At 45.1% G+C, this 19204-nt stretch overlaps 1 protein-coding gene and 1 pseudogene across 1 annotated transcript; both read left to right on the plus strand.

The window, feature by feature from the left end:
• Nucleotides 1-455: 455 nt before the first annotated feature.
• On the plus strand, nucleotides 456-4258 carry LOC134404522 (ferritin heavy chain B-like). The gene is made up of 4 exons (XM_063135240.1): nucleotides 456-560; nucleotides 2547-2693; nucleotides 2832-2957; nucleotides 4037-4258. The coding sequence occupies exons 1-4, from the start codon at nucleotides 459-461 to the stop codon at nucleotides 4190-4192; spliced, it is 531 nt and encodes a 176-aa protein (XP_062991310.1). The 5' UTR covers nucleotides 456-458; the 3' UTR covers nucleotides 4193-4258.
• Nucleotides 4259-14305: 10047 nt separating this feature from the next.
• LOC134404608 (ferritin heavy chain B-like) lies at nucleotides 14306-16199 on the plus strand (annotated as a pseudogene).
• The last annotated feature ends 3005 nt before the right edge of the window (nucleotides 16200-19204 follow it).

A 19204-nucleotide genomic window follows, 5' to 3' on the forward strand; every position in this document is an offset into this window, starting at 1 on the left:
AAAAGTTCATATAGGATTATTCTACGATTCAGTGAACTCTAGCACAAAAAACTATGAAACTCTTGGATAACATGACGCTTTATGGCTTATCAACTGCTAATTCCCCCCCCCCCCCCAATGCATTATACTGAGACCTTCTCCCACCCATAAAGCTGATTGATAGGGTGATACAGAAGAGAATTCCTTTTGGACAGCACTGCTGTTAATCACATCTTTCCCTGCTCTAAACTGTATTACTGACACCTGGGCCATAACAGAATTTCTGCTGTGTCATCCTCCTTCTCACAAACCTGATTGGTGGGTTGATATAGAAGACCATTTCCATTGGGTGGTGCTAGTGCTAATCACACCTTTACCTGCCTCTAAACCATATATATATATATATATACCACCTGAGACTCATGCTTTCTACAGTAGTGGCTGGTTGTTATCTCATTTTGTTCCTCTAGGTCTTAGCCATGGCTTCTCAAGTGCGCCAGAACTTCCATGCTGAATGTGAGGCTGCTTTGAACCGACTGGTGAATTTAGAGCTGTGTGCTAGCTATGTGTACTTGTCCATGGTAAGTTGTTAGTTAATATTTCTTTTATTGGGAAGATGTTGGCCCCTGTGTGTGACTAAAGTTTCATCTTGCCTCTATGTATTTTTGCTTGAGGGTCTTCTGAGCAGTGGACCTCACGCCTGTGGAACAAATGCCTATCACTGGTCTGCCATGCACCATCCTTACAGGCTTTTAAGAAGGCCTTAAAAACATTTAATTGACTATGGCCTTTTCATAAATGGATACTGTTTTGCTGCCACTGCCCTTGTTGTTTTTACTGTTAGCTTTTATTGTTTTTAACTGATATTTTACTGCCTATGCTTCTATTGCTTTTTATGTTCATACTGTTTTATGTATGGTTGTAAGGCTTCTACCCTGAAAGGCAGCTAAGAAATGTTTTAAATAAATAAAAACCATATTTTGTACAACTTGCTGGTTTGATCAGTGGTGGAACGAAGGCTTGACCATGTGGTTGGGGTCTTACAATCCAAGAGGTCCCAAAATGACTACCAGGAGAGTTTCAGGTAATGCGGGGGGGGGGGGAATACAGTCAGAGGCCCTGTTCAGAAGACACTTTACACCACAGTGGTTAAGGCTTCTTTTTAAGCCTTAATTACCATGGTTAAAGCCTTAACCACTGTGGTTTAAGGTGTCTTCTGAACAGGGCCAGACTCAACATTAGCACTTGTCCTTTCAAGGGCCCATTGCTTTGAGCTTCTTCTTCTTTTCCCTTAAAAAAAACACTTTATAACCTGGGGGTGAAGCTAGCCAGGCATGCACGTGCTTCTTCTTTTTTATTTGTTCCTACTTTTAAAAGTGTTATCCCTTTCTACAACAAAACTGTGTGTAAATGTGTCTCTCATCAGGGCGGTAAATCCCACCCTGCACTCTTTCCTTATAGGCATGATGCTATGACTTAAATGCAGAACTGCACATTCTCAGAGTTTGTCCTGATTTGATCAGGGCTGGCAAAAAAGATGTTGCACTTCACTTTAACGTATCAGGAATGTAGAAGCAGTTGCAACACAGGAAATGTCACAGGTGTGGTGAGTGGTGAGAAGAACAGGAATATTATGCATCTTACAAGTGAAGTAATGTACCTGACCATCTAAATGGGGAGTGGAAAGCATATGACCATTAGCTGCATGGCTGCACCACTGGGCTTGATTCCCAAGTAATTGTGCATAGATTTGTACTTCTAGCTATGTGGACATGCCTATGGTAAGTCTCAATTAATGGGAGCATGGCAGACCCCCTGATGTTTTACATAACTTCCTGGGGGTTGGGCAAAAACAACAACCTTATACTGTTCCAACTAGCATTTTTTATAGCAATCACCAAAAGGCAAAGTAGGGGCAATGAGTACTATAACAGGAATTGATGGCCAGTTTTTCAGCTACTCCATCAATGTACAGTTAAGTAGGCTCCTCCAACCTGCATAGACATAACTTCCAGGAGCACCATATATCTTTGGGTCTGCAAGGTGCTGGTTTTAACCTATAAAGCCCTACATGGCTTGGGACCGCAATACCTGATGGAACGCCTCTCCCAACATTAACCTACCCGTACACTGCGCTCAACTTCTAAGGTCCTCCTCTGAGTGCCTACTCCGAGGGAAGCTCGAAGGATGGCAACAAGGGAGAGGGCCTTCTCGGTGGTGGCCCCCTGACTGTGGAATGATCTCCCCAATGAGGCTCGCCTGGTGCCAACATTGTTATCTTTTCAGCGCCAGGCAAGACTTTTCTCTTCTCCCAGGCATTTTAACGGCATTTAACAACGTTAAGTTTGTTTTTAATGGACCCCAGAATTGTTTTTTTAAATGGATACTGTTGTTTTTATACTGTTGTTTTTATGTTTTTGATGGTTTTTTAATTTTGTATACTTTTTAATGTTTACCATTTTTATCTGTTGTAAACGGCCGAGTGTGCTTCGGCTGTGGGGTGGTATATAAATGTAATAAATAAATAAAATAACTAAATAAGCACCCTCCACTCATATTCCTCCTAGTGTTCCCACTTTGACCGTGATGATGTTGCCCTGCCCCATGTGGCCAAGTTCTTGAAGGAGCAGTCCAAGGAGAAGAGGGAGCATGCTGAGAAGTTCCTGAGATACCAGAACAAGCGAGGGGGGCGTATTGTGCTGCAGGATGTCAAGGTGAGTGGCGCGGAAGGTCTTTAACTCCTCTTCATTCAAGGAAAGGATAGGTTGGGATCTGATGTGGCTTGAACGTACAACCATACACTGATGTATCCATTCTGTGTTTTGCTTTGACTTGGTGGGTGGGGGGTACAGAAGCCAGAGCAGGATGAATGGGGCAACAGCCTGGAGGCTCTGCAGAGGGCCCTGCAGCTGGAGAAGAAGGTGAACCAGGCCCTGCTGGACCTGCACAAGCTAGCGACAGAGAAGGGAGACCCTCAGGTGAGTTGGCAAATATAAGTTCAAGGAAGTTCCGTTTTCTTGAAGTGTTTGATCAGATCAGCTTTCCTCAACCGTGTGCTTCAGATGTGTTGACAATTCTCATGATCCTGCAATCAGGTATCTTGGATGGATTATGGGAGTTGTGTGCTCTAGATGTGCTGGAGTACATCTGGAGTGTACTGGGTTGGGGAAGGCTGGATTAGATGCTCACTACTTTCAACAACAAAAAGTTCAGCAAAGTAATTGGAAGTAGGAACAAACCTGATAATGGGAAGACCTTGGAAGAGCAAAAAGAGAGCATTCTCAAGCTGCATGCTTTATGATTCTAGAAGTAGTTAATCAGAAGGTAACATTTGTGGAACGGATCTCCGTTACATCATGCAAACATATAGATTGAAAGCTGAAGGCATTCAAGGGTATTCCATAACCTAACCTCAGACTCAAACATTGTGGGGAGGGGGCACTATTCCAACCCTGCAGTGATCCTAAACCAGAGTTACTGCCACTAATATATCAATATTAAAACCAAAACTATAAAGAAGCCGTGGTCCCATGTGATGTGGAACTAGATGGCAAAACCCTGAGGCATTAGGGATTGCAGTGTTGTGCCAAGCCCAATTCTGCATACAGGTGTAGCACCCCAGAGCTCAAGTTCTCCTATCAGGCTTTGCACAAACTGGCATCTTAAGTAAAGGTTTTTTGTTGAACAGCAGGGAGTTTTGGGAAATAGAAACAAATCACGGCTGATTGAAATTTGCACGAGGAACATTCATTTTGGCATCAAAAGAAGTCCCCTTCTAGGTTGCAAGATTTTGCAGCTGAAACACCAGTATTGGGAGTCCTATATTTCTGTGACATGCAGAATCTGAATGCGGGTAGGTTTATTCTAGTTTTTCCCCATGGCTTGAGCTAAACCCTGCCACAAACACTGCTGATGCTGTCCTCCTCGAAAGGAGATAAATGCCAAGTGCCTTGTTCCGTTTGGTAAATTTGTCCTTGACAGAAGCCTATGCAAATGCTAGTGTTCAGTCCAGAAATGAATCTTCTGTAAAACTAAGCAATGCTTCTTTTCCCCTTAGCTGTGTGACTTCCTAGAGTCAGAATACCTGGAAGAGCAAGTGAAGGCCATCAAAAAGCTAGGAGACCACCTCACCAACCTGAAACGCCTGGGGGTGCCCCAGGATGGCACAGGGGAGTACCTGTTTGACAGGCTCACCTTGGGGGAGAGCAGCTGAATGTCCCCATCACTGAAAGTGTGTGCAATTTACATTGGGAGCAGAAAAATAAAATAAAACTTGTCATTCACTGGAACATTGTCTGGTGCTTTATTCAAAACCCAATGGAAGAAAGAGACAGTCTGCAGATGTTTGGGGGGAAATAGCTTTAATCCTTGAACTTTAGGGCTACTTCAAAGAATAAAACCACATCCCCTCCCCCCTCAATGTTCTAAAACTTCATCACTTAATTCCTTTGGATTATTTTAAGATAGGGTGACCATATGAAAAGGAGGACAGGGCTCCTGTATCTTTAACAGTAAAGTGGAAAAGAGAATTTCAGCAGGTGTCAATTGAAGAGGGTGAAATTCCCTCTTTATCACAGCAGTTAAAGCTACACTAGCTATAGTAGAGTGGCCAGATACAAAAGAGGGCAGGGCTTCTGCAGCTTTAACTGTTGTGATGAAGAGGGAATTTCACCCTCTTCAATTGACACCTGCTGAAATTCCCTTTTCTATATTACTGTTAAAGATACAGGAGTCCTGTCCTCCTTTTCATATGGTCACCCTATTTTAAGATGTCCGCCACTTTTGTTTGACCCTGCTTTGTTCAGAGCTACAGAATTTTTTGCTGAATTGCTTGGTTTTCCATTATTCCATTCTTCCTTTGGGTTTGCTCTGCCCTACCGTGTTCATCTTCTCATAAATTCTGGCTGAACTAGGAGAATTCCTAAAACTAATGCAGGAATTAAGTGATGCATAATATTCCATAGCTTTTGGTTCTGTTGCCATTCCCCCCACTCCACTTTCCCATACCCTGTATTACTGATGCACATGGCAGTAATTACACAGTTAGCCATGCTTGTCCATAAAAGCTGTGGGTTGGAGAGTTAAGGCCAATGCAAACGTATTAAGATGATGTAGCAAAATGCGTGCAGAACCCTGTGTAGAAGAAAACCATGGAAAGAAGCCAGGATTGCTGAAACACCACTGCTACAACAAAATAAGGAAATTTGCAACTTCAAAGCTCAGAGGATTCTTCTTTTTTTAAAAAAATAATAATAATCCCTGCACATGATATATAAGGATACTGGAATGTTCTTAAAGAACCATTCATCTTGTGTCACCTTGAATGCAAATACATTTATTCTGGTGTAAAATTCTGTGGACACTGTCCACTTCTGGACCGGATGAAGTGCAGCATCCACAAAGATATGTTAACAGAGAGCAAAAGTAGACAATGAGAGTGCTTAACCATTGTAAAGAGATTCATGTGTGGAGCCACAGATACCCACCACCTATCATTCATTGGGCTGAAGGTCTTACAGCTCCAGTCTTAATACATTACAACTTCACTCCCTACAGCAGCCGGCCTGGTGTAGATGTGCATTTAGATATATAGACTGCTTCTCTGTGTGTGTGTATGAATGAAATGGAAGTGTGAAATCCTCTTCCCCCCTCTTTTTTTCCTTTGCTAATTTAGGTTGATATAAATGTCGATTGTGTTCAGTTGTTTTATGATAGGCTCTTGTCTGTCTTTCTGTCTGTGTGTGTGTGTGTGTGAGAGAGAGTCAGTCAGTCAGTCTCATATGGTTCCTTAATAATTTCAATTGCCCTTCTTTGCACCTTTTCCAGCTCTACACCACACCTAAAAACAGATATTATAGAGCTGGAAAAAATGCAGAAAAGGGCAACTAAAAGGATCAAGGGGCTGGAGCATCTCCCCTGTGAGGGAAGGTTATAACAATTGGGATTGTTTAGCTTGGAGAAGAGGAGGCCAAGGGGAGACATGATAGAGGTGTACAAAATGATGCATGGTAGGGAGAATGTGGATAGAGAGACCTTTTTCTCCCTCTCTCAAAATACTAGAACTTGCGGTCATCCCATGAAGCTGATTGGTGGAAGATTCAGGACAAATAAAAGGAAGGACTTCTTCACCCAGCACATAATTAAATTATGGAACTCACTGCCACAAGATGTAGCGATGGCCACCAATTTGGATGGCTTTAAAAGGGGGTTGGATAAATTCCTGGAGGCGAAGGCTATCAATGGCTACTAGCCCTGATGGTTGGGTGCTATCTCCAGTATTTGAGGCAGTAAGCCTGTGTGCACCAGTTGCTGGGGAACATGGGTGGGAGGTGCTGTTGCAACCTGGCTGATGACGGGTTGGCCACTGTGTGAGCAGAGTGCTGGACTAGATGGACCCTTGGTCTGATCCAGCAGGGCAGTTCTTATGGTCCCCCTGCTTTTTTGTTGCAGTTATATTCTTATGCCAGAATAAATGTGTTAGTCATTAAGGTGCTGCAACAGACTGTCCTGGCTGCCCTTGTTGAGTGTTCTTATTTCTCTAAGGGGCTCTGCCTTCCTTGCAAGCCATCTTGAGGAGGAGGAGGGACATTTGTTAGAGCCCCACTATTGCAGAGAAAGGTTACGAAGTTTGGGTCTATGGCCACGCTGGGTTGTCATGCTCTTCACAAGGCTGCCTGGGGTTACAAGCATCATCAGACAAGCTTTTATTGCACGCTCACTACTGCCCACTAATGATTTTTTGTGGGTCCTTTTGACGACGACGTCCACCTCCTTCTTGCCTTTACAAAATAAGATCCTGGTAAGTCCAACTTATTTTTAGAAGCGAAACTTGCAGCAATCTCCTGCTGTGTGCAGGAAAAGTAGCCTGATAAAAACGTGATCTCTGTTTACTTCCTCTTTCTCATGACAGAAGCGGGGCAGGGAAAAGCGATGGTAGGGAACTGTGAACTCCCCACCCACCCCGGTCTGATGAAGCCCTACATATCTTGGCCTGCAATTTTCCCGTCTCCTTTCCTTGTTCTGTTGGCACCTCAACTCGCCACTTAAGTTTACTTCCCATGACCTAACCCTGGCAGGGCGAGGGGTTCTTTCTATGCAGAAGCTGTACGGAATGGTGGGTTTGACAAGGTGTGACTCCACAGGAGAGAGTCTCCCTGCTCTTCAAGACACACCTTGGTTTGGGCCCAATAACTCTTTGGTTCCCTGGTTTCTATGACCGCAGCCTGAACAATATTTCTGGCCCTATTGTCTGTCAGACAGATGAAAATAAATCAAAGGCAGTTGACAGCATGGGGCAAGGTTTTTTTATGAGTCCGGTGATTTTTGTTGATTGATTAAAATTATTGGGTTTTTTATACGTTGGTTTTTAGGGGTTTAACGTCTGTAAACTGCCCAAAGGTAAAGAAATGTAAGGTATAAAATGAAATGGGGGATGCTTTGGCCAGCTGTTTAACAATAGCCTGATCCAAAGGAGTTAAAGGCACAGGAGCAAAGTCAAGCATCTGGTAATGCTGTCTGGATCCTTTCCTCTCTGTCCTTCAACCCACCTGCCCGCCCTTGATCATGTTGCCACCTCTTTCCGGCAGGGCTCCTAGGTCTCTTCTTTCCAGATGTATGACTAGCAGGAAGGTAACATCTGGAGCTCTGCCTCTTCCATTGCCTCTGCTTTGGGGACAAGCTCCATGTATTCCCAAAGGCAGAGGATCCTTATCAAGAAATGATGGCAGCTCTCAACTTATTATGGAGCTTACTCGAAGCATTGCAGTTTATTCCCCTTCCTATCTTCGAAATATGTCTTTAGCATACAACTGAGGGCCAACATTTGCCTATCTGAAGAAGGTGCTGCTGATATTTGGGGGGAAGCCTTCACTCATGCCAACAGGACCATTCCTTCAAGTGCACATAGCACCCTACAGGGCCATTTTCAGTGAGGTCCATGAACTAACCCCCCTCCACCCATGACCTCATGGCTGCAATGTTCATTTTATAAAGGAGGCATGTTAATTGTGTTCATCTAACTAATGTTCTTACAAGTTTGGAGTTAGGGACAAGCACTACCACTTACTGCAATTAAATACACACCAGGAAACACACAATAAGAGAACAGATCACATACCAAGGATTTTTTATGCTAAACACAGCAAAGCAACAAGGAGGCGCTGGATCCACCATATTTATTTTATTTATTATATTTATATCCCCCCTTTTTTTCTCCAAGGAACCCAAGGCGACATACATAATCCTCCTCCTCTCCATTTTATCCATCAGATTGCTCTCCCCAAAAGATAAGCTGAAAACAGAGTAATTAGAGAATATATTTAGAACTAAATGTTTTGGCTTCCGCCCTCATCAGTAGCTTTGATGGTAACATCACAACTACTGATGAGGGTGGAAGCTGAAACATTTAGTTCTAAATATATTCTCTAATTACTCTGTTGTTAGCTTATCTTTCATTTATATATAGACACACGCACACACACAGCCACGTCCGCTCCCCAGACCCAGTCAGGCGCCCGCGGCTTTGCTGTGGTTAGGGATGTCACGGGTGCCTGACTGAATTCGACAGTCTCCTGCATCTGCCCCTCCCCAGACCCAGTTGGGTGCCTGCGGCGCATTCACAGGCCTGAGTGCCGAGTGCCAGCCCTAATCCGGAGACTCCATTGTGTGTGACAATGGAATCATTGTAATATCCCCTACTGGGATATTACAGGAATATCCCAGTAGGGGATATTCCAGGAATCATGTAATATCCCCTACTGCATAAATGGCGGCAGTAAAGGCCCCATTTATGCAAGAATAAAGGCAAGAATACTCCATGCCTTTATTATGTAAATTATGTAATTTCCAGAGCCTCCATTGTTGTGCACAATGGAGGCTTCCAGACGAGGGCGGACCAGCTCATGGTATCGTTGGATGCTCAACCAAGTCAGAATGGAAGCTCGCGCTGTGCTGTGAAGCAGAAGTGGGCAGGTGTCTGACAAATCGAATGTGGGTGAGTTCAACCAGCCATCCCTAGCAGTGCTCCTGCTTCTCTCTCTCTCTCTCTCTCTCTCTCTCTATCTATCTATCTATCTATCTCTATCTCTCTATAGATATAGATATAGATATAACATTTATATCCCGCCTTTTTTCCTCCAAGGAACCCAAGGCAGTGTACATCCTCCTCCTCCTCTCCATGTTATCCTCACAACAACCCTGTGAGGTAGTTTGGGCTGAGTCTGTGACTGGCCCAAAATCACCCAGTGGGTTTCCGTGGCCGAGTGGGGATTAGAACCCGGATCTCCCAACTCCCAGTCCAACACCTTACCCACTACACCACATTTGTATTGTTCAGCCATTGCAAACCCAGCATCCTTTGCCACACCATGTACACTGATGGTGCTATATAAATAAATAAATAAATAAATAAATAAATAAATAAATAATAATAATAATAATAATAGCTTCCATTCTCCTTACGCCCAGCATGACCTTCTCTCCCTCCCTCCCTCTCTCCACACAATGATACTCCCTCAGTTTTCTATCTTCATCTTTCACATTCCTATCTCTCTATATATCTACATATTCTATATCTCTCCTAAATTCCCATACCTCTTTGGCCTTCTTGGTCCTTTCCTCAGGCGTCCCCCTCCTAAAAGCCTGACATGTTTGCCTTAATGAGATCAGGCATGCCACAAGGAAAAAAAATCTTGGGAGGGGTGGAGTTGCTCGAAAGATAATGGTGCTCTTTACTTGTGGGCCATTTCCCTGAGGGGTTTGTTGGGGCATAAGGAGATGACTCTTCCTCAACTCGCATTATTTATTCAGCTGATGCTTCCTGCAATAAAACACTGACCCTGCTTAATAAGGCCAAGAAAGGTCAGGAGATGCACACCAAGAAATCACTTTAAAAATGGGCAGCAATGGCATTTGAAACTTTTACTTGCATGTTCTTGCTTCCAAAACTTTTAACTGAATGGGTGGCTGGCAAAAAAAAGTGTGTGTATGTATTAAAAAACAGACGTTTTTTAAACATCTGTTTAAAAAATAAATACTTCAATTACAGACAAGGAAAAAAGCTGCCATGAAAATTTGCCTCTCAGTCCATTGAACGGGTAGCCATTTCTGCATAGCCAGAGAGAGAGAGAGAGAGCGGGAGAACAAAAGAGGGTACCAATTCACACCTGCTAATCAATGTCTATAAATGCAAATTTAGAAATAATGACTATAATTTTAAACAGTACAGAAAACATCTCACCATAGTGGAGTGGGCTGTCAGCAAGTAAACTGTAAGCCAGCTTAATCTGCTGTCCAGGTGTGATTGATGGGCAGCCTCTAGGTCCAGCTCTTCCTTCGGATGGTTCTTTATCTTTAAAGCAGACTTAGTCCGGGTCTTCACCAAGCAGGATATGACACTTTGAAAACAGCCCCAATAGTTGCCACTACTGTTATAAACTGTTTTAAAGCAGTAGATCCTGCCTTGGGCTTGACAGGCCTACAAATACAGGACTGTCCTCTGTAAATTACCTTCAACTCAATCGCTGCAACATTCTCAGCCTGCTCTTATTCAATGGGCCCATTCAGAAGACATCTTAAACCATGGCTTTAACTATGGTGGTTAAGCCAGAAAGCCAGGCTGTGTTCAGAAGACACCTTAAACCATGGCTTTAACCACAGTGAATAAGGCTTTTTTGCTTTATTCACCGTGGTTAAAGCTGTGGTTTAAGGTGCCTTCTAATCACAGCCTGGCTTTCTGGCTTAACCATCATGGTTAAAGGCATGGTTTAAGGTGTCTTCTGAATGGGGCTACTGTTAGGCTAGTGGAAGTAGTTAACCTATACTTCTCCAACAATTTGAGATGCGGGGCGGGTGGGGGGGGGAGAGAGATTGGGTCAAAAGGCTTGTAGGAAAAGGACATGATGTTTCAGGAGGATTACTAATTTTGTGGAGGGGTGAATTTCCCATTATAAGAAGAGTTTTCTGCTATCTTATCTTGATGTCAATGAGAACTTCCATCTTCTTCCCCCCATAAAACAACTGGAACAAGACCATATCATGACGCAGAATCAATCCCAATGAGCTATTCTGTGAAACATGTAGATATCATGTCTTCCAGAAAATTGCCCAAACCACACACACTTTCATGGAATGCCCTTGTTGACAAAAGCCCACTAATTCCTAGAAAGGTCTAACTCTCCGTTGGACTGGCTTTCTCCCCCCCACCCCCACCCCACCCCAACTTTCTGTACAATGGTTCTCCTTGGGAGGGTACATCAAAGGAGAATAAGGACACATTCAGATGACACAATAGACAACCTGTGGGCATAGTCCACTCCTCGATTAAGTATTAGCATGTCACGTGGAACACAGCATGCTAATGGTCATTCATGGTGTACACTATTTCCACAATTTGACTACTTATCTCTCCCCCCCTCCCCACTGAATGGCGGTGCTGGTTCCCTCTTACCACGTGGGGGTGCCGCCATTCCATGGGGAAGGACGGGGGGGGACACGTAAGGCACCTCCTTCTTGCTATGGCAACGGCCACAATGAAAGAAGCACTGTTTCCGTTATCATTAGGGGTGTGCATGGACCCCCCAATCCGCTTCGTGGCCCAATCCGGAAAATCCGGATCGGGCCCGATCCTCTTCGCGCCGCTCCGCCCGTCTCCCGCTCCGCTCCGCAGAGCGAGATCCGGCTTTGCCGCCGTCACTATATGGACGGCGGCGGCGGCGCAAGAGAAACCACCCACCCACCCTGCCCCCTTACCTTCCTCCGTTGCGGGATTCAATTGAGGCCCCGGTTGAAGCCGGAAGAGGCCTCGGCCTTCACTTCCAGCTTCAACCGGGGCCTCAATTGAAGCCCGCGATGGAGGAAGGTAAGCGTCCCTCCTCCCTGCTCCCTTACCTGGTGCTTCCGCCGCCGCCGCATGGATGGCAGTGCCGGCAGCGCCAGATTAGTCCCCCTCCCCCCCACTTACCTTGAGGCAAAGCTCCGGATTGAGGCGATCCTCTTCGCCTCGATCCGCAGCCCCCCTGACTCCCTTTGCCTCCGCCTTTTCCGGAGGCGAATTAGGCCGCCTCGCTCCTGCTTCTCTGAACCAAAGAGAAGCGGAGCACATCCCTAATTATCATAGCAACAAGCAGCGGAGCGATTTCACCTCCTGACAGGAGAGGAGATCGCTCCGCCACCTCCTTCTGGCTATGGCAGTGGCCGTGCCGAAAGAAGCGTCACAGCCGTCACTGTAGCAACAAGTGGCGGAGTGATCTCATCTCCTGACGGAAGATGAGATCACTCTGCCCTGCCACCTCCTTTTGGCAGGACCATATAGCAACAAGGAGTGTGGTGGAGTCCACCCCACTCCTTGTTGCTATGGCCCTGCCAGCTCCTCTGGCAAAGTGCTGGCGACTGGTGACAAGGGATGCTAGGAGCTCCTGCCACTCTCAAGTGGCAGCAGGACTTCCTAGCGTCCCCCCGTCCCCAGCACTTGCCCGCAGGGGCAAGGAACATACACATCTATGAGAACATGGGGGCACAGCAATGGGCAGCACCCCATCCAGGGATGGCATCAGCAGCTCCCCAAGATGTCTTATTGTCATGTCTAACCCTACTGCCCTTGTTTTGGGAGAAGATGTTTCAGGTAATCAATCAGAATCAGATTCGGATCTAGAGGAGGTGGCGCCAGACACCAGCCAGCCAGTACCAGTGGGGGAGGAAGCTCTCACGGGCGATTCCCCAGCTGGAAGTCAGCCCTCTCCAGAACTTATCTCCTCAAGGCCAAATCCTACACACACAGTGGCAAGTGAGCTCTCTTCTGGAGGAGAGCGCCCCGATAAGCTAGCTGATGCTAGGGTCCACTGGAAGCTAAAATGCACAGAGCAGAAGGCGTGAGGTCGGTCCAGCTAGAATTGCGCCAGAACCTGCCTCCGCACCAGGCTCTCTGAAGTTACGGGTGTTTGGGAAGGGGCTTCCTGTTCTCCTTGGTCGGACAATTGTCTCACTTAGTTTGCATAGTTTTGCCTAGGGGGAAGTTTCCAAGAGATTAGACTCTCTTTAGGTAGAAGAGATGATTGCTGCTTAATAAAAGCTTTGTGGATTACCTAGCAGGCCTCCTCATTTGTCTCCCATCGAAAGCAAGGGCTTTCTGAGAAACACAACACTTATGTCGTCTGAACCCAGTCTAAACTTGATTCACTGATAATTTTGAGTTCTACCAGGTGTTTTTTTTAAGTTTTTGTTTTGTTTTGGGGGTTGTTTCTTTGTTTACAGAATTCCTCCCGTGCTTTTAACAATTGTATTAGTAACAGTATTTCAACAGGTAATACTTTCCCCATCACAAGGAAAAGGTTCACCAGTTTAAATTCAACTGTATACATTTAGGGTGCAAACCTTTGCATGTTTACACTCCCCAGTGTGTTAGTTGTAAGGCTTTCTTTTTCCTGTCTAAAAATGCATAGGATGGAACTATGTTTAAAATATTTAGAAGGTACTTTTTAGGGTAAACTTTTGCAAGACAGCTTACAACACAATGCATAATAAAACACAGATAAAAATGGAAAATTGGTAATTAACAGTGAAAGCCAAATAACAGGCTTGTGAAGAAAAGCTCATATAGGATTATTCTGTGATTCAGTGAACGTTATCCCCAAAGACGTGCTGCTTCCTTCTATACTCCTGGAGTTGTGGAGAAAACAAACTTTTATAGTAAAGAACTATAAAACTCTTGGATAACATGAAGCTGTATGGCTTATCAACTGCTAACTTTGCCCCTGTAAAATGCATTATACTGAGACCTTCTCCCACCCATAAAGCTGATTAGTAGGGTGATACAGAAGAGAATTCCTGTTGGACGGCACTGCTGTTAATCACATTACTGACACCTGGGCCATATATGCTTCCCTAATAGAATTTCTGCTGTGTCATCCTCCTCACAAACCTGATTGGTGGGTTGATATAGAAGACACTATACATTGGGTGGTACTAGTGCTAATCACACCTTTACCTGCCTTTAAACCATATATATTCCACTTGAGCCTCATGTTCCTCTATAAATGTAGTTGATAAGCACTTGTTTTGGTCTTATCTCATTTTGTTCCTCTAGGTCTTAGAATCATAGAATAGTAGAGTTGGAAGGGGCCTATAAGGCCATCAAGTCCAACCTCCTGCTCACTGCAGGAATCCACCCTAAAGCATCCCTGACAGATGGTTGTCCAGCTGCCTCTTGAATGCCTCTAGTGTGGCAGAGCCCACCATCTCCCTAGGTAACTGATTCCATTGTCGTACTGCTCTAACACTCAGGAAGTTTTTCCTGATGTCCAGCCAGAATCTGGCTTCCTGTAACTTAGACATGGCTTCTCAAATGCACCATAACTTCCATACTGAGTGTGAGGCTGCTTTGAATTTAGAGTTGTGTGCTTGCTATGTGTACTTGTCCATGGTAAGTTGTCCATGATATTTCTTTTATTGGGAAGATGCTGGCTGTGTGTGACTTCAATTTCATCTCAATCCTATGTATCTTTGTTCAACCTTATATCTTGTTTAGCTTACTGCTTTGATCCATGGTGGAACTAGGGCTGGAGTCGGGGGGGGGCATGTAGCTGGAGTCTGGGGTCCCACAACCCAACAGGTCTCAAAATGACTACCAGGAGAGTTTCAGGTAATGGGAGCCACAGACAGACTCAACACCAGTGCTTGCCCTAGCAACGGCCACATGGCCCATTCAGTGGACATATTTCTCATGCTGCTTTTCCTGCACACAGCAGGAAATGGCAGCACGTTTTGCTCTAAAAACTATCGGATTTATCGAGTCTTATTCTGTCACAGAAAAAGACCAGAAGGCGTGGGAGATGCATGGGAGGCGGGAGGCGGGAGGCGGGAGGCAGTGTCAGTGTCAAAAGGACCCATGAAAAACTATGAGTTGCCAGTAATGAGCATGCGATAAAATGTTCGTCTGTTCTTTTGCCATGTGCTGTTACATAGGATCCTCGTGTCCCACCATATTAAGTGGGCAGCACTTTTGTTTGCCTTGTTCACATACTGGCTAAATCAAGGGCAGACAAATTGTGCCCCATTAAATATTTTGGCCTGTAATCCCTAGCTAGTATCACCCCTAGCTAGTATGAGGGATGATGGGAGCTGTAGGCCAAGACATTTGGAGGGCAACAGTTTACCCATTTCTGGGCTAAATGTCCCTCCTAAATGTGATCTGTGTGGCTTTCTTGCTCCTTCATTCATCCATTTTCAGTCCTACCACTTTGACCGTGATGCTGTTGCCCTGTGACATGTGGCCAAGTTCCTGGAAGAGCAGTCCCAAAAAGAGAGGGAGCACACCAGAGAAATTCCTGGGATGCCAGAACAAGCGAGGGGGGCGTGTGTTGTGCTGCAGGACGTCAAGGTATGTGTGGAAAGGGTGATCTTTGGCTGCTGCTTTGAGGAAGAAGAATATATTTGGACTTGATGAGTGTTGGACTTGACTTTGTGGAACTCCTGTATAATGCACACACTAATGAATCAATTCTTTATCCAAGATCTTTGCACCGAAGCCAGAGCAGGATAAATGGGAACAGCCTAGATGCCTTGCAGAGGACCCTGCAGCTGGAGAAGAATGTGAACCAGGACCTGCTACATCTGCCCAAGCTGGCAATGCAGAAGGAAAATCCACGTGTGAGTTTTCAGTAATACTATAGGATTCTTCAACCGCCTCTGAATTGGAAGGTTTCAGAAGCTGAACATATCTTGTCTAGCTGAGTCACAATACCAGTCTTATAAGACTATACGTGAGACCTGTATTTTGAAAGGAAGCAATCTTAACAAAAATCTTATGCAAGGCTCTTTTGTTATGCAGACCCTAAAGCCACATTCATCTTGAATTTTTTATTCTTGCATGGCATTTAAAATCTGGGCATAATGCTTCCCGCTTTTCATAATGAATTGAGCTAAGCCTCTAGCAACTGATTGTGCAGTCCAATCCAAAGAATATTAGCACAATTGTTTGTACAGGAGCTAGCATAAGGATAAGGTTAAAGTTTTGTTTTTCTACAAAATTAGGTAATGTACAAATTTCTTTCTAGCCCCCCCCCCCCCAGATGTGTGACTTCTTGGAGTCTGAATATCTGGAAGAGCAAGTGAAGGCCATCAAGCAATTGGGAGACCACTTCACCAGCTTGAAGCGCCTGGGGGTGCCCTAGAATGGTATGGGGGCCTACCTGTTCGACAGGCCCACCTTGAGGGAGAGCAACTGAACCCGTCAATGAACCTTGCACAGTCTGGTGTGTTTAAGAACATAGGAAATGCCATGCTGGATCAGACCAAAGGTCCATCTAGTCCAGCACTCTGTTCACACAGTGGCCAACCAGCCATTGGTCAGGGATGAACAAGCAGGACATGGTGCAACAGCAGCACCCCCACCCATTTTCCCCAGCAACTGGTGCACAAAGACTTATTGCTTCAAATACTGGAGATAGCACACAACCATCAGGGCGAGTAGCCATTGATGGCCTTCTCCTCCAGGAATTTATCTACCCCCCTTTTGAAGCCATCTACATCTTGTGGTAGTGAGTTCCATAATTTAACTATGCGCTGTGTGAAGAAGCCCTTCCTTTTATTTGTCCTGGATCTCCCACCAATCAGTTTCATGGGATGACCCTGTTGGGTTCTAGTATTTTGAGAGAGGGAGAAAAATTTGAAAAGGATAAAGCCAAATGTTAGCACAACCATTGTTGTCTTTGCCTTCTGAGATATGGAATATTGGTTCAAGTGCCTAGAGATATGAGGGCAGTATGAGGAACATGGATTGGATGTTGCCTTGCTGTGTTCTATGCCTTATCTGCCTTACCCCAGCACCTGCTGCTACTTGGGATGGAGGGGACAGCAGGGGGGACCCCTGCCTCTGATAGCTCCTGCTTTCTCCTAGCTTTCCTTGGCCACTGGAGCCCATTACATTACTATTGTCACAAAGTAAATGAATTAAGGGGAGGCTGGTGGCTTCTCCCTTCTGTGTAGCCCTGGGGAACCCTGAAGGCAGCCTGTGCAGAAAGATGGAGTTGGGTCTGTTTCAAGAAGTGTGGGGGGTTGTCCTGCGGGACCCTTTAGAGGAGCATCAAACCAATGAATGTCCTGTTGGTACCTGTGCACTGCATTCAACACCTCTTCCACATTCAGAGCATGTCCACCTTTTCTTTTTTTGTACTCCAGAAAGCTAACCTTGTCTGGTTTTGCCTTGTCTATGTCTCTGTAACAGACTCATCTGGCAAGTCTAAACATGTAAAGGACACATGTTAAAGCCACAGAAAAATAAAGTTGGCAACCTTGCCTTCAAGAATCCTTCCACATGTGTGGGGAAAAGCAGCCAATGACCTTCCCACTTTCCTTTAACTTCTGTCCCACCCATAACCCACCTCTCTCTCTTTGGGTAGAGCTGGCATGGGCAACTTGTGGCCTCCAGATGTTTTGGCCTATGAGTCCCAGCAGACCTAGCCAGCACAGCCAATAGCAAGAGAACTTGGGGATTGTAGGCCAAAATATTTGGAGGGCCACAAGTTGTTCACCCCTGCCCTAGAGTGGGAGGTTCCCCCCCAAATTATCCTCTTACCCTTTGGGAAAGGGTTAAGCTGGGAATTAGCAACTTTCCCATGATCTCAGAAAGAACTCTGATCTCTCCAGTCCAAGTGCTATACTCTTGCCCAGTTAGTATACTCTAGCTTCAACTCCTATCAGTCCCTGCCAGCATAGCTAATGATCAGGACTGCTGTGAGTTGTAGTCCAAAGCATCTAGAGAACTCCAGATTTGAGAAACATGATCCAGGAGGGGATCTACACTAGTCAAGTTAGAACGTGTCTTACCGTTTTTAAGTGTCCGTTTCGTAGTATTACGCGACATGACATTCAGTTTGTGATGTTTTATTGTTGTCTTTTCTCCGGTTTTTATTTTGAACTTCTCTGAAATAAGTTGTTCTATTTGGTATGATGTGGCCGATTTCATTGTATTAAGTGGGTTTCCTGTAGTTCTTAATTAGCCAATCGCATTCCTGGGGGGCATGTTTATGTCATTTCCACACCCAAAGTTGGAGCCGTTTTTTTCTTTCAAGACTCTTTTTTGCAGCCACTTCTAGTTTCACTTTTGGGAGGCTACTTGGTGGATTGTTTGTAGGTGGAGGATTGTTTCTAGGAAGAGGAAGTGAGAGGGGAAATTGGCAGATGGGGAAATAGAACAAACGGATTTATTTTCTTAGTGTGGCCAAAAGGAATGCATTCCCATGGAAAGAGAAAACGTAAGTAAACATTTTTAAAATTGCTACATTTTAAATCATTCAAAAACAAAACATTCAATGACTGTAAAAACAATGTTTCATATACTAGTGTAGATCCCCTCCAAGAGTCTAGTGAGTTTGTTAGTGAGCAGAAATATGGACCTCACAGAGTTCCAAATGCTGCTAAGAGTCCTGTGTAGCCTCTCACAGTGAATAGATTTTAGCAGGCTTTAGCTGGCAAGAGTAGGCTTCATTCCCTGGATGGCATCCTTCTCTTACAGAGACTTATCTCAAGATGAGCTGGGAGGTTTCACTCCTAATCAGGTATTAGAAAGGCAATGACTTGCCCAATCTGAGATGTTTTGAGGACCTGTGAGAGGGAGGCCCCTTTGCTCCTTCTGAGAGGGGCGGGATAGAGCCTGCCAGCTTCTGAGAGGGAGGTATCTAGCAGAGGAGCCTATAAGATTCCATCCACAGAAGTTTTGTGCTTCGGTCTTGCTTCAGGGGTCAATGTGCACAGGCAGCTTTTGTGCCTCAAGGGATGGCCTAACAGACACCCAGCTATAAGAACTTGGTTAGCTGGAAGGAGATGTGAACTTCCTTTGCATGCATATATTCTGCATCCATTTTCTATCAATAAACTGGCATCTCTTGGCACAAGTGGTAACCAAAAGAACCTGATAACTTGGACCCAGCAGAACCAGAACCCAGATCTAACACAAGGAGTGACGGCACACTGGCCCTCAGGACGGAATCCTCCAATACAAGTATCCAATTCTCATATCAGAAAATTCTGAATCCTCCATTTGAGGGATCAACACGTTCTGAATCCCTGCTGAAAATGTCATGGATTACATAGTAAAATAGGCACACCCTCATAGGAACATAGGATACTGAATTATACTGGGTCACACCATTTCCCCATCTAGCCCAGTATCGTTGACACAGACTGGCAGTGGCTCTCTAGAGGGCCCTGCAGCTGGAAAAGAAGGTGAACC

The sequence above is a fragment of the Elgaria multicarinata genome, chromosome 10, assembly GCF_023053635.1.
Source record: "Elgaria multicarinata webbii isolate HBS135686 ecotype San Diego chromosome 10, rElgMul1.1.pri, whole genome shotgun sequence".
Classification (NCBI taxonomy): Eukaryota; Metazoa; Chordata; class Lepidosauria; order Squamata; family Anguidae; genus Elgaria; species Elgaria multicarinata.

Bases quoted from the DNA above. Each gene is read 5' to 3' on its own strand.
- LOC134404522 (XM_063135240.1), top strand. From the start codon at position 459: ATGGCTTCTCAAGTGCGCCAGAACTTCCATGCTGAATGTGAGGCTGCT. The intron at 561-2,546 runs GTAAGTTGTTAG...TATTCCTCCTAG, and splicing joins GCTATGTGTACTTGTCCATG to TGTTCCCACTTTGACCGTGA. The intron at 2,694-2,831 runs GTGAGTGGCGCG...TGGGGGGTACAG, and splicing joins TTGTGCTGCAGGATGTCAAG to AAGCCAGAGCAGGATGAATG.